The 15,876-nt window shown below is 41.5% G+C and overlaps 1 protein-coding gene across 1 annotated transcript in view; it reads right to left on the reverse strand.

Annotated features, from left to right (window-relative positions):
- LOC145998324 (polycystin-1-like protein 1) overlaps positions 1-15,525 on the reverse strand; it is a 395,827-nt gene extending 380,302 nt beyond the window's left edge. Inside the window, exons 1-2 of the mRNA XM_083134729.1 lie at positions 15,425-15,525; positions 15,140-15,274 (exon numbers count right to left, since the gene is read on the reverse strand). Coding sequence (XP_082990855.1) covers positions 15,140-15,274; positions 15,425-15,525 — 236 coding nt within the window. The remainder of the gene's footprint in view (positions 1-15,139; positions 15,275-15,424) is intronic.
- Between the last annotated feature and the right edge of the window lie 351 nt (positions 15,526-15,876).

Genomic DNA, 15,876 nt, shown 5'->3' on the forward strand with positions numbered 1-15,876 from the left:
AGTGTTTGGTTTCGGCGTCGTCTGACTGGCTTCGGCGTCGTTGCAGGCGTCAGGGAAGCGACGCCCCCCTTCTCTATCTTCTTTAGCCCTCCATCCTTATGTAGTCCACGCTTGGCAAAAACAAATCACCGCGTAATCTTCACCAAAATAAGGCGCACACTGGTATCCCTCTATCTGCGATTCGCTCACGGCACGTAAGGAAACAAAGTCCACGGACACAAAGCAATGATCACGCGAGAGTGTAGCGCGGAGATGCTCTCTCTGTGAAATCCGGGTCAAAAAAACTGTGTCTGGAATCATAGTACTGCCTATATATAAGAGATTCGAATTCTTCCGTTGAACAGGACGCTCTAGTGGCTTGGCTTCGCTTTCTCAGGGGATGGAAATGACCTCTGTCCATTGTCTTGAAAGGCGCGGTCGGCGACGCGTCCTGAATCCTTGCAGACTTGAGCTCCAGCTGGTCCTCTTGGTCATCCGTGAACATGGGTTCGAACGCCTGCTGCGACTCAAGCCCGGTAGCGGCGAAAATAATCTTTCCTTATCTCCGCGTTGGTGCAAATATGTCATGTTCTAGGCGGCGGCTGTCACTCAAGAAAAACTCGTCCCCAACCCCCGACGTCTGGCTCGGATACAAGTTTATTCACAAAATAAGATCAAACCTCACACTTTCATGTTTGTGCATAAAATGAATCAATATATATAAAAAATAATTTATATCGAACTGCGTTTCACATGTCACTAGATACCGTGACAAGGTGTGGGCGGGAGCATTGTCACAATGGAACAACAAACCACGGGCGAACATTCCGCGGCGTTTCTCCTTGATGGCAGTACGTAATTCTTCAATTAGGGTTACAGAATAAACACCTGTGATTGTCTTTCCCTGTTGGAGATGGATTCCTTCTGCATCCCAGAACACAGATGCCATCACTTTGCCCTTTGGTGGCTGAACCTTGAATTTCTTTGGGGGTGGAGAATGGGGGTGTTTCCATTGCATGCTTTGGCGTTTACTTTCGGGATCGAAGTGGTGAACCCACGTTTCATCCATTGTAACAAATCTCTTCAGAAACTTTGGCTTGTCAGCCTTTATTGTCCGCAACAGGTTCTGACTTTCACACGACGTGTCCTCTTTTGGTTGACCGTCAGCATTCTCGGGACCCAATTGCAGAGATTTTTTTTATTAACAAATGATTATGAATAATTGAATGCACACTGCCAGTTGAGATGCCACATGTGTCTGCTATGTGGCGGACAGTCACTCGCCGGTCTGCCAAAATCATGTCATGCACTTTTGTAATCATTTCTGCTGTGGTCACCGTTGCAGATGAGCCACCACCATGCTCATCTTCACAGGTCTGCCGACCACATTTAAATTCACGGCACCATCTCTTCACTAGATCATGTGAAAGGCTAGAGTCTCCAAGAGTTCCCACCATATTTGCATGGATGTCTTTCAGTATTAGATTTTTCTTAAGTTAATATTTTATCACTGCTCGGACCTCAGATTTTTCCATTGTTTCACATGTGGCTACACTTCTTACTGATCATCAACGTGTAACGAAAAGAGAAATTGTTGTAAATTCTTGAAACTTTGTGAATATTAGTCTAAAGAATGAACAATGTTACATATAAAATTACAGGTCTCTACTATCACTGGAAATGGGTCAGGGGCGGAGCATGCTGAACCACCCTCGTATATACCAAGTTTCACCGCAATCTGATACCCAGGGAAGGCACATAGTGGTTCAAATCCCACTTTAAACTGTAGGTCCAGTCCCGATTAGCCTATCTGTTCATAAAGTGGACTTAAAACACCAACTCAATCAAACTACTGAAGCTTTAATATCGTACTAAATTACACATACAATTAGATTACCAGAAACGTGTGCAAATATCATAATCCTCTTACCAATCATATAACAAACCATTAGTAAAGTTTTAACAATAAACAACAATTTTTTTTAACTGTAAAAAGCTTGAGAACTCCTTTGAATTCTATCTTAGAAGTCTAATACTAACTAACGCTGGATTAAAGAAATGGCATCAAACTTTCAACATTAAATCGGCTGTTTTCTTTATGGATTTAATCTGAATATAACATTATATTTTGCAAGATTGGTCGGCATTAATTTCTCCTGAAAATCTGTTATTTTCAATAATGCATTGTTGGAGAGGAAGTACAGACCTACACATCAACAATGCCGCAATTCACTATGGAATATTTTTAAAATGCATATAATTTTCGTAATTGAAATTTTACCTTGCATAATTTCGCTTGTAGTAACATGCATGCATGTAACATGAAAAGTAGATGTTCAGTGAGCGGCAATAAAAATGCCACTTATAGGATGAAATATTTCGTATTTCATTTTTTGCACCAGTCATTCCATTACACAAGTCTGTAACGAGTGCACTCACGGTCCCCGAAATGACGTGTCAATCATACCCCGGCACGGGGCCAAACGTCGTTATGTGTACGGGAAACCGGTCGTGACTCACGGTCCAGTTATCAAGTTCGGTACTGAGACGGTCGTTTATTGTCATACTATTGCGAGGCGGAGATTAATACCTTGAAATGTTACACTGTTTTGTTTACCTTTGATATGTAGATTCGAACAATCATAACACACTAATAGCATAATATCCGGTACCTGAAAAACGTCAAATAACAATACTGACGAACGGTAAAAAGTGAATATATATTGTAACAACAAAAAAAAATATTGCAATCAACAACTCTTTACAAAGCCTCCTCAAATTCTCACAACATTCACTCTTCTCTCTTTCACACACATGAGGTATTTCTACATGTGAAGTATGGATACAAATCATGGATCTCATTAACATATCATTCCTTTTAATTTTGAAACCTTTATGTGAATTTAGGGCATTTGTCTGCCAGCTCCTGTGCTCTTTTAAATTAACTTAAGTGCCAGCCCTCGGAAAGCGGTTAACTAAGACAATTGGGTCGGCGTGGTGGAATCTTTCTTTCGGATGAACGTATGCATCCAGTCGTAAGCACGACATTATACAAGTTTCTCGGACGGGGGGTATTACACATAAGCCTCTCTCGTCCAATGAGAACAACTACACAATTTCATAGTGATGCAAAAACTTAATTGGCTCCAGCTGCCGGAATACACAAACCAATCGTCGGCGCGAGCAAAAATTACCTTAATAACCACTATGCAACAAATAATACTATTTCATGCGCACGACCTTGCAATAAAAATTACGCTTTCCACAATTAAAAGGGACTCATCAGTCAACTATTGACAAGTTAAATGGCGCGACGGGGCGGTCGGTTACACAAAAATTGGAGCTTCTAATCCTGAATGCAGACAATTAAATTAGAACATATGAACATGAAATACCCCTTTTTTACAACAATACCAAAAATTATCGGACACGGAAATTAGGTTCGGGGTTTCCTGAGTAACTTTGCAAATAAATGAGACTTCGGCGTTAACAGTACGGTGTTGATACTAACAATGCACGTTTACATGGACATTGACCCTCTGAAGTATACTCTACCGGACTCTGCTACATTGCGTGGTCGTTCATCTCTCCTGGACGCGGGACTTGCACACGGTTCCTTTGTGGCGAAATTGTTCTCCGAGGTCGATCGCGACGAAGAATAATTGCGACGATATGGTGTACTTGCACCTCCTTAGTACTTCGGGCGTTCCTCTTGTCACTAGCGTCGGGTGTACGTGGTCACGCGCCGGTCCAGAATCTCTCTCTGGTGACGGGCTTCGTTTGGGCGTCGTTCTGGAATCGTCCTTCCCTCTCTCTCTGGTAACGAGCTTCGGTTGGAACGTCGATCTGGAAACGTCCTTCGGGTTTTGGTTGGAACGTCGATCTAGAAGCGTCCTTCGGGCTTTGGGCAGTGTTTGGTTTTGGCGTCGTCTGACTGGCTTCGGCGTCGTTGCAGGCGTCAGGGGAGTCGACGGACTCCCTTCTCTATCTTCTTTAGCCCTCCATTATTATGTAGTCCACGCTTGGCAAAAACAAATCACCGCGTAATCTTCACCAAAATAAAGCGCACACTGGTAACTCTCTATCTGCAATTCGCTCACGGTACGTAAGGAAACAAAGTTCGCGGACACAAAACGATAATCACGCGAGAGTGTAGCGCGGAGATGCTCTCTCTATGAAATCCGGGTGAAAACTGTCTCTGGAGTGGTAGTACCGTATATTTATAAGCGATTCAAATTCGTCCGTTGAAAACCACGCTCAGGTGGCTTGGCTTCGCTTTTGAAGGAGATGCGAATGACCTGTGTCCATTGTATTGAAACGCGGTCGGCAGCGCGTCTTCGATCCTTGCAGGCTTGGGCTCCAGCTGGTTTTCCTGGTCATCCGTGGACATGGGTTCGACCGCCCGCTGACTTGAAGCCCGGTCTCGACGAAAATATTCCTTTCTTTTCTTCGTGTTGGTGCAAATATGTCAACTTCAAAGATATGACAGCTCGGCTGTCACTCAGAAAAACCCCATCTCCCAACTCCCGACGTCTGGCTCGGATACAAGTTTATTCACAAAATAAGATCAAACCTCACACTTTCATGTTTGTGCATAAAATGAATCAATATATATAAAAAATAATTTATATCGAACTGCGTTTTACATGTCACTAGATACCGTGACAAGTCAACTTCCCCATGTATTATTTCACTTTAAATAAACAGATCGAAACTCAGCTGTATTTCTTTAACATTTCTTCTTCTTCTTCTTTAATTGGCTCACACCGCCTTTAAGCGATTTCTAGCCAAAGTTACCAAGTACTGGTTTTATTCTCTATGATCTTGTTCGAAGCACAGTAATCTGTATGGTATTCACTTTCCTCAAGAAATTATAATATCCATTGTTACTTTTTTCAGTATTATAGACCTTTCTGTTCCTAAGCACTGGCGTACGCAGAGAGGGGGCTGATTGGTCTACAGCCCCCTCCGAAATTTTGAGAAAATATTTTAAAATAGAGACAGTGAAGAACTTTGAAAAAAAAAAAACATATTGACAAATGCGAAGAATCCCTTAAAATAAGGTCCGATTGCTATGTTTTGAGAGTGAAAAGTTCTAAATACGCGAAATTTAATTTATAAACACATGTTCAATAGAAATTAAGTAAATACTTGTTATTTGAAAGTGCAAAAGACAGTCACAAAACATCATTTTTTAAAAATATGCTCATTTTAATGAAAACAGCGATTCTCTGCTGCTATAGTGATTAATGTTCTAAACGTTGCTCAGTTATGGCACTGCTCATTATGAATTTTCGATCCCTTGGCCTTTGTGCCATCAATAAAGAAACATGTGGATAGGGACACCAGGCGGTATTTCAAGTGAAAATTCGGGTATTTCCACGGACTAACGGCGTCCTGAGCTGTCTCTCCCCCTTTCCGAATGGAGGAAGATAACCTCCTGCGAGGGGGGGGGGAGAGGTGAGGGGTTGAAGTTGGCAACGGTTCAGGCCCATCTACATTTCTGATCTTGGCTGGAAGCAGAACGGAAATAAAAGGTCACGAAGGCACAAGCGAGTTGCGGAAAAGTAACATATGCATTTTTCTTTGATTTTTACTTCACTGAAATATGCACTTCCTGTCGCTTCAATAATGTTATTTCTTGCTCTTGCTGTTTGCTTTTCTTGTGTTGTTAATCCGTGGAATGGGCGTCGCCAGATATAATAATAATAATAATTATTATCGTGCTTATGATTATTACATATTTTATATATATATATATATTGCATATATTAGAAACTAATGAAAGCGTATTTAATTCTAAATGTATATTATTATTATTATTATTATTATTATTATTATTATAGTGTTGGATATACTTTTGTACTAGATCCACCAGTGAATATCCAGGACAACTGTTTTACATAAATCGTTCAAAAAAAGGCTTTACTAGAAGGTATAGAGGAAATTTTAGCTATGGTGATTATGTTGTGTGATCTCACACATCAAACTCTAATTTTTGGAATTTTGGAAACTATGAAACCATTTATGCTTTGGTTAAATGCTAGAATAAGAAACATAAACTCGTTATTGTATTTTACACTAAATTCTTTAGATTTAATGCAATTTTTACTTTGTTATTCCGTTCGAATAATAACCAACTGATTTTTGTTTTCATTTCTGTCATTTACAATAAAAATAACGAGGTTTCTGTCGTGTTTTTTTTTTGTAATTTGAAATCAAATACGCCAATCTCCAGAGGTGGCCCGACGGACCTGTTTGATGCCCCCCCTCCCGACGCCCATTGTCTGGAGGGACGCCGAGGAAGGGCCAGAGTGGCAATAGCCCCCCCCCTTCTGGTTTGTTCGAGTTTTAGATCCACTTTATGCATTGATAGGCTAATCTGGACTGAACCTACAGTTCGTACTTTATCGCAAAGCGACAACGTTACCTTCACGCCTTCGTCGAGGCACAGGTTTCATTACTTGAAAATAAGTTGCTAATCCACTATATTTGTAACGAAAAATAAAGCTAGATTATGTACTTAAATTTTGCATTACAATTAATGTCTTGAAAACCCAATACTTTTTATTTAGCTAGGTGAGCCGTTTGCTTAATGAAAATTGCCGTTTTTCACAACCGTTGGTCCATATTATATTATATATTTGGTTATGTTAATCAAAATATAGATGTTCATATCTAACAATTTTCGGACACCTTCATATGAATTCGTTTCCCGATAAGAAAATTAGTTTGATTTCATTTTTGTAATTTAGCGTCGGTTCTCTTCCACTTTTAGCTAATCGCGACGATGAAAATGCGTGATGACATGATGAAAATCATGAAGAGAGACTCTCAAAGAACACCCAGACCGGGATTCGAACCCGTGACCCCTGATGTCGTAGTGCGCTGTGCTAACCACTCCGGCACGGAGGTTGGCAATAATGAGTGCTAAGCACTCTGAAACAGAATCTAGCTTCAGTTACTAGCATCACTTTCCTCTAAAAGCTCCAAAATAGAGGTTTTTTTTTCCTGGAGCATTACAATGCCAGGTACCCCGATGCCTCTCTCATATATATATTTACACATAAACTCGTCGTGCTGGCTTCGAGTTCTAACACGGACTACGCAACCGTGTGTAATTAAACCGGTGCATTCACGCTTTTGCGAGTTTGTACAAACTGCTAGTAAACAAACGGAATTCAAATGAATGGCGTGGGGGGAACCTGTCTACTCGCACTCGATATCCCCTTTCCGAGTTTATTTTTCTCCTCCCCCCCTTTCACCGTTTTCCCGACCCGCCTCTGAATTCCATTAGCCGTTCGACTGCGATATTCCTGTTCTATTTATATGTAGTTAACATCATGCAATTTTAACGATTAGTTAATGAACGTGTTTGGGGGGGGGGGGGTGAGAACGACATGTCAAAGGGAACATCCGCAGAGTAGCATCCCGCCATTTGCATGGAGTCTCCGAGGAAAACTTTTGAAAAAGCGCACTCGTTAGGATAATTCATTGACCTAATTTGGTTCAGACGGTTAAATTTACTTACATCGAGTCATTAGATACAACTAACTAACGATAAGGAAGTGGTAGCAGAAAGCGACAAATCACGACGACAAACTTCTGAAGTTTCCGATAGAGGCAGCACTGTATCCGCACCGATTTTCTTCTTTTTTAATTCGCAGAATTAGCAGAAACTGTCTAAAACGAGCGACGCCACGGGTTAAAGTCCAATCTTCGTAGACATTTCAGCGAAACAGGCAGGATGGACAAGGACTCGAACCGGGGTCTTATTCATAGGAAATTTCGTCATCAACATGGACCCAAAAAACGGTTCCATGTTGAAGTGTATCGAATGCCACAAATACCTTTCACAGTGACGTACAATCTACAAAATACAAGCAATCTCTATCTGGCATAGTTCCAATGTAATGATTTATTGAAATGGTAACGAGTCTTTACGTACACCCTGCATTATTATTTTCCAAATCTCTTAGAAAGTTTTGTAATACATTCCTCTTCGATCATTTTTTGGCAGACTGTCGAAGATCTTTTAAATAATTGTTCAATAATTTAGGTCAAATTAACATAAGAGGGGAGAGAGACAAGAAGTTGATGTGACTTGCACACAAGATACAATTCCAGCAGTCTGGCTGCTGTTTTATCACGGATAAGTACGCTAAAACCCTAGTTCGAATGAACGGCGGTTTGACTGTATTATTCGTATTATTTTGCGTTGCTATTTGGTAATCGCGATGCCGAGGATAAATGATAATTAATCGAAACTTATGAAATGACACTCAGAAAGGAACCAAAGCCATGATTCGAACTAGAAACCTTCGGTGACAAGACCGTGAGTGAACCGCTCACCGCGCTCGGCCACCTGGATGGCTGAATTGGCATAGGCCCACCAAAGCATTAATAGTTAGCACATTTTTGACCCAGGCCCAAAGTCTTACTTTAATCTAAAATAATTAAAGCATGGCAAAGCTCTTGTTCCAGATTTGTACGCTCTGTCCCGGCAATCTCTGGAGCAAGCGAACGAAAACAAGTCCTCTGCGCAAGTAGGGCTCGACAGGATAAGTGAATGCATGGAGGGGAAAACGCGGCTGCAGCCACCAGGCGTTTGCAGCAGCGCTCACTGCTTTGCTCCGTCCTCTCGCTTTCTCTTCTTCTCTACCGTTATGCGCAACGTTGCTCCTCAGATTCCCGAGACAGAGTATAGGTGCTGGAGATATATCCAACGTCCAAAGTGGAGCAGCGAATCACCAATCAGATCATTTGCCCTTAGATTTTAACAGCAGCAAAACACTGAAGAATAGCTCTGGAAATCAATAAGGTAATATGTCGAACCGTAACGAAACTTGGGATACACAGAAGAGATTTATTTAAGTGTTTCGATTTCATAATGAACAGTAACATTACCAGCCGACCTCCTTAGCGAAGGTTTTATCACAACCCACCACGACGGCAAGGGGTCCGGGTTCGAATCCCGGCCTGGGCATGGATATGTTTGCGAGTGTCCATTCATCAATTTCATCACATCACTCATCCCCATCTTCGCAAATTAGCCAAAAGTGGCACAAAAAGCGTAGTAAAATAAAGCAATTCAATCACTCAGTCAATCATCGTCGCTATTAGATAAAAGTGGTAGAAAAGCGACGCCAAATAAGAAAAATAAAATCAAAAGTAAAATTACCAGTGACCTCTTTTTAATTCCAAATTCAAGGGGACACGGAAAACGTTCCACTTATCCAAAATTAGAATCAACAAAAACGCGTATCATTAACTTGTGTTCGAATTACCGAGCAATTCGAATTATTCAAGTTCGAATTATCGAATAATTCGAATTATTCAAGTTCGAATTATCGAATAATTCGAATTATCCAAGTTCGAATTGTCGAATAATTCGAATTATCCAAGTTCGAATTGTCGAATAATTCGAAAATCGAATTATCGAATAATTCGAATTATCCAAGTTCGAATTATAGAAAATTTCGAATTATCAAAGTTCGAATTATAGAAAATTTCGAATTATCCAAGTTCGAATTATAGAAAATTTCGAATTATCCAAGTTCGAATTAAAACTAGTCCACTAGTTGCCTATGGCAATTTCCCTCTGGGGAACTCGCCCTCTCTGTCCTCCCCTTTGCGTCGCCACTCTTGCAAAGACAATGCAGTGCTGTTTGAAGATAACTTGGATCACCAGAACTGTGCACATCGCACACAATGCACCCAAATCCCAAGAACCATAGATCTGATTGCATGGATACACTTTTCATACGAACGCCACCAACTGCAAATTCCTCGTTGTGCATTTGACGGAACCGTGAGCCGTGGATCAACAATGCGACGCTCCCCAAACCACGGCTGCGTTCATTTTTATCGCTTTATCGCTGCGATATATTGTTGGACGCGAAATGCAGATAACGCCCTGTCACAATCATATGCTCATTTGGAACGCATTATCTACAGGTGTGTGACCACGATTATGGAGTCATTAACACATGCTCTGCCTGATTATGCTGATCTGAAATTCTCCGCGTCTCGCATCAATTAATATCCAAGTGACATCGGATATCCAATTACAAGGAGATCTGCAAATATCCCCGATTAGTTAGATGGATACATGCGACCAACGCGATTCCCTGTCATTGCGCGGCAATGGGGTTGTTTCAGTACTGGTGGACAATGCTAGTGGTGGATATATTCACTTCGGTACAGCCCCCTTCTGTTTATCTAATTGTTTTTGTATAGTGTGGCGTTACTGTGCGAATTAAGCTCTTTGCTTTAGGGGGGATGTTCACTCAGTGGCGTATTTGTGATATCATTTCGGGAAGTAGGTTTTTTTAGGGCATGCAAATTTGTATATATGTTACCAAGTAAACGAAACTATTCCCTTGTTGGTTCTAACGTAGCTCATTAAATCTTATGATAACATTTAGAACATTTAGAGAAACTCAGTACATTTACTAAGAAAACACAAACTCATACACAAAAAATATCTAATCAAACTAGTTATACCGAAAACGTGAGTAAATTGTATTGCCCTGAATGTCCACGTAACCTACCTTCTTGTGAACACTTCAATATGTGTAAAATATCCAGTGATCAGAACGCTACATTTTAAAAGTAGCTTCGCTACAGCTACAGCTACTCTTCCAAAATGTAGCTTCGCTACAGCTACAGCTACATTTACCAAAAAGTAGCTCGCTACGCTACTCCTGTTCGCTACTCGCTACTTCGCTACTTTTTGCGCTACTTCTGCATAAAAAAATGAAAACAACCATATGGGTATTAAAAAATCCCCTACTACTGGTAAATAGATTCTGTTATTAATTATCATGATTCCAGTCATTCCATAATTTTGATAGCAGTGTTACTTCAGTTACTTATTTTTACTATAGTTTTTAAGAATACCATACCTATGCAAGTGCCATATCAATTCAAATTTGATATATGAATATTGCAATTAGGGTGTTACGCAAATTAATTATTACAACTATACACAAATAAATTTTGGTAGGATTAAATATTTATGTTCACATCAACATATTTTTCTTGAGAATAAATATTTCATTTTTATAGACTCATATGAAGTCAGCATTTTGGATGAAAAGTACCTGGAGCCCTTTGACTACCCAACGGAGGCACATAGTGGTTAGGATCCAGTCTCGATCAGCTTATCTATGCATAAAATGGACTCAAAACAAAAACTAGGAAAGACGCCAAGTTAGGAGGATGAGATTCCCCTGCTCCTCCATTCCCCACTCTGCTCATCATTCATCATTCTTCCTCGTTCTCACAATTAGCCGAAAATGGTAGAAAGCGACTATATATAATAGAATATTTAAATAAACCATTCATCCTCATTGTCATGATTGAGAGAAGTGGAAGAATAGATGAGGAGGTAAACAGAAGAGGACAAATGGGTGGTGGACTATATCAAAGCGTTCGAAGATTAATATGGAACAGGGATGTACCTATGAAACACATACTATGTGCCAATAATTACGTAAGGAGCAGACTTTGACAATGACAGAGAGAGATAAAAGAAAAATGCAGGCAGTGGAGATAAAATTTTTAAGGAGTATATTGGGGAAGACTAGAAGGGATAGAATAAGGAATGAGGAGATCCGACAGACAGTGGGTGTAGTGAAGCTTCAGGACAGAATAGATAAGGCACAGATGAGATGGTTCGGACACATGAAGAGGATGGATGCAGAAAGACTACCAGTAAGAGCTTACAATGCACAAGGAGTGGGAATAAGGTGAAAGAGGAGAACAAGATGTCGGTGGAAAGAGCAGATAGTGGAGAGTGTTAAGAGAAGAGGACAAGATTGGAACACCGTGGAAAGAGAGGAGTGGTGGAAGACCAGGAAAAAATGGAGAGGCTTGACTTCTATGCCGACCCAGCCAGAGGCAGGAAACAGCAAAGGATGATAATGATGATGTCATGATTAGCAAAAGTTACAGAAAAGGGACACAAAAGTAGGAGAAATAGATAAATTTGAAAACTAAAGAAAATTGTCGTTTCTGCAGGAAATCGTACATACTTTCTGCAATATGATAAAATTATTGAGGAAACTGTCGTGTAAACCTGAGTGTTCTAAACGTATTGTAATTTTAAAATTTGTGAACAAATACTATCGCGAAAATAATTGTAATTCCAGAAACTCTATCATTCTAGTAACAATAATTTCTTGCTGGCGAGATCCTATATACTGACGATTATCAATGCTGTTAACGTACTGAGCCATTTATTGCTGGCACTATTCCCTTGTCAGTGCAGTGGAAAATCCATCGCTCGTTTTTGCACTGCAAGTTGCGTCTTACACAGCAATTAATGACATTTTGGTGTCTCTTACACCATGAATATCCACAGGATTTGTTCCGGGGGTGACGCAAACGAGGCACTTTTTTCCAGTGGTGCAGCTAGCGAGGCATGTTTCTCCCCAAAATAGCGATGCAGATAAAAAAACGTAGCTGTTAGCAGAAATATATTCATATATATCAGTTAGTTATCTGGATATCTGAATTATTCAGACACAAATTAAATAAATTAAGCAGATATCTTTAATCTACAATCTAGATAATCTGTATCTCCATGTAATGAACTGTCTTTATGAACCTCCTGCAAAATTAAGGGTTATTGTCGATTTTTTTCTGACGCTGTTGTCACATTCAAAATTCACCTCAAAATGCTGAGAAAAAATGTAGCTGTAGCGAAACAGCGAAATTTTCGCTACAACTACAGGAATTTTGTAGCTTCGCTACCGCTACAACTACAATTTTCAAAATGTAGCGTCGCTACAGCTACAACTACAAATTTTGTAGCTAGCTACAGTAGCGACGCTACAAGTAGCTCGCTACTTCTGACCACTGAAAATATCATCACTATTGCATGAAAACTGAAGTGTAAAACAGCATTCTGTGGACTCGGCGAGGTTGGCCAGTTGCAAAATGGTGTCTTTCTTCAATCGACAAGGCTGTATACTTTTCGCCAAGGAAATATTTGATGACTGGACCATTAATGGACTACTACTATATGTTTTCAATTCAATTATCTTTGAGTGGGATAAAAACATTTCTGGCAGCGATAAAAATAATTTTCTTTTGGTGGAGATATTTGTGTGTGTGTGTAAGTGTGTGTGTGTGTGTGGGTGGGGGGGGGTGAAGAGTCCCTGACATCTCACACTATGTGGCGTACCCAAGAGGGGTTGGTGAAGCCCTTTTGGCCCATTATTCCTTAAAAAAAGTCAAACTCATGAAAATATAGCAAAATGAGGCCTGACTACTACACGTAACCTTCCTCCATTAGAAAATCGTGGGAACGCCACTGTTTGTATCGTACGGACGGGAGTTTCGGACGGGGATAAAGGGTAATAAAGAAGAGACAGGGAAGCCATTGCCCACGAAAGAGTTCCAGCTAGCATTATTGGAGATTCTATGGAGCAAGGTTTCGCATAACAGTAGAGAAGGATAGGAAGCGAGTGGGCAGCAAAGCAGCGCGCGCTGCTGCTGGTAGCTGCAGCCGAGTTTCCTCCTCCATGCACTCACTTCCCCTCTCAGGCATTCATTGGTCGAGCCCTCTTCGTATTGCTACTTGCTCAGGGAACTTGCTTTCGTTCGCTCCCTCCAGAGATTCCCTGAACACAACGCAAGACCTCGGATTTGAACTTGAAATCGACGATGCGGTACTTGCAAACGATGGTCTGCGTCTGGAAGGATGCGCAGTAATCTTCTGCGCCTGCGCAGTTGAGCGAGAAGCAGCGTGTGGGAGGATCCTTCCGATTAGCTATAGAAGATGGACTCCTACGGAATGCAAATTGAATAAAACAAGGATGTTGTGGAGGTAAGTTAGCTTAGCAGATCTGATAATACTGTCACTTTACTCGTCATTTACTGCTTTACTGAGCCCATTTCTTTCAATCTTCTAAACCATTTTCTGTGTTTTCCCCTGTTTCCTTTGGTTTATATTCACACACTTCACATTTGCGTCAAAACACGATAACTCCTACCTACTTATTACTTGACATATTTCAAGGTTTGTATTATCTGTAGGGTACATACATTTACTGTAGTCATGGTCTCAGAGTCTACAGTGCTGCTGCTATGTGACGGATATGTCGCGATACTTCAGCACCAAACACCCACCCACACACACACTCGTCCTTTGTTGATGTAAAGATTGCTCACTGCACTTCAGTAGCTTCGAGACAAGGCTGAAAATGTAATTAAGATATTGGGATGGAAATTTCCCCTGTGAGGTGAAGAGAGGTGAGCGTGCGGGGGCAGAATCACACACTGAGAGATGAGAAATCTAGACACACATATATGCAGGGAGAGAGAGAGAGAGAGAGAGAGAGAGAGAGAGAGAGTCGTCTTTTAAGAGGGTAACAAGTTACTTTTGGAGTGTGAGAGATTGGGGGAGAAAAAGAAGGGGAGGGGGTTACACCCCTCACACACTTTATTAGTTCCATTTCAGTTAGTTCACATCATTTTTCACCTCTTGGGTTTAATCGCGACGATGAGGATGTATGACGAGTTGGAATTTGAGTTTTGAAGTCCACTTTATGCTCAGATAGGCTAATCGGGACTGTACGTACAGTTTAAAGTGGGATCCGAACCACCATGTGCGTCCATTGGGTATCGAACCAGGTATACCTTGATTACAAGGCGACTACGTTCCAACTACGCCATCGGGGGGAGGCCCCGATGAATGACGAACGAACACAATTGACGCATGCCCTACCTAAGGTTCGAATCTTGGATCTCTAGCTTCGAGGTCGGCACACAAAAACACGCTCAAAGAGAGATTGAGAGATCAACACACTCTTTTTAGCCCTATTTCGGTTAGTTAATGTCGCTTTTCTACCTCTTAAGTTAATCGCTACGATGAGAACGAATGACGAGCAAACAACTTCCCAAGCCATACCTACGGTTCGAACCTGGGTGGGATCTCTGGCTTCGTAGCACGTTACAGTGACCGCTTCACCACGGAGGCGCGCACACACACACATGCACAGAAACATAGAGAGAGAGAGAGAGAGAGAGAGATTTGAAAGAGCGAGACAGGGGCTTTTAATAATTTGGTTACAAATAGCAATACAGGAACATTGTTGCAACTGCAACTCATAAGGTTATGAAACCAGAGAAAAAAGCTCTCGTCACCTACCTTGTAACTGCCACAGTCCTGGGTCCCTTGAGGGTAACATCCCTAACCGGGGCTCTAATCCACAATAGGCTCCAAACTCCAGGAATCGCAGTTGACACATTATAGATTCCAGGGGTGACCAGGCTTCGAGTCCATCTGCGGAACAAGACACGTAAACTGAGAATCGTCAAAACTTGATTCCATCCTTCAGCGAAGCACAACAGCAAAAAAATAAGAACAGTTTCTTTTTTCTGGGTACATGTGGAGAGACGAATCAGGCGCACATGCGTTTTCGCATCCACGCACCTGTACAACACACGCACAGACTTGGCCACGGTCCTTGCGTCTAGGAGAGTTGGGATCTTGTCTTTGAGGGATCGTATCCTTGACGCAGTCGTGAGAAGCATTACGCCGGAAGCCAAATTCAAACGGTGCGAGGAGATGCACGGACGAATGTGTGTGTGTGAGGGACAAAGGAGGATAGACATGTTAGGAGAGTGGGGGCGGTAAGAGCGAAGAGAGAGATGCAAGGATAACACACACCCCGACCACGTTCAGACACGACTGAGTCCATGAGACTCGCCGACATCGGCACGAAAAGACTGGAGTCTGCGCCTTTTGCAGCGACGAGACCCGCTCATCAGCCTCGACAGAAGATGTTCATCGCGGAGAAATATTTGCAGCGGTTTCGGAGCCCTGGGCTTCAGGCATGGGCTGGGAGCTTTCCAGATCACCAGCGGGTGCAATCTCCCCTACCC

The sequence above is a fragment of the Lepisma saccharinum genome, chromosome 14 (assembly GCF_977018435.1).
Source record: "Lepisma saccharinum chromosome 14, izLepSacc3.1, whole genome shotgun sequence".
Classification (NCBI taxonomy): domain Eukaryota; kingdom Metazoa; phylum Arthropoda; class Insecta; order Zygentoma; family Lepismatidae; genus Lepisma; species Lepisma saccharinum.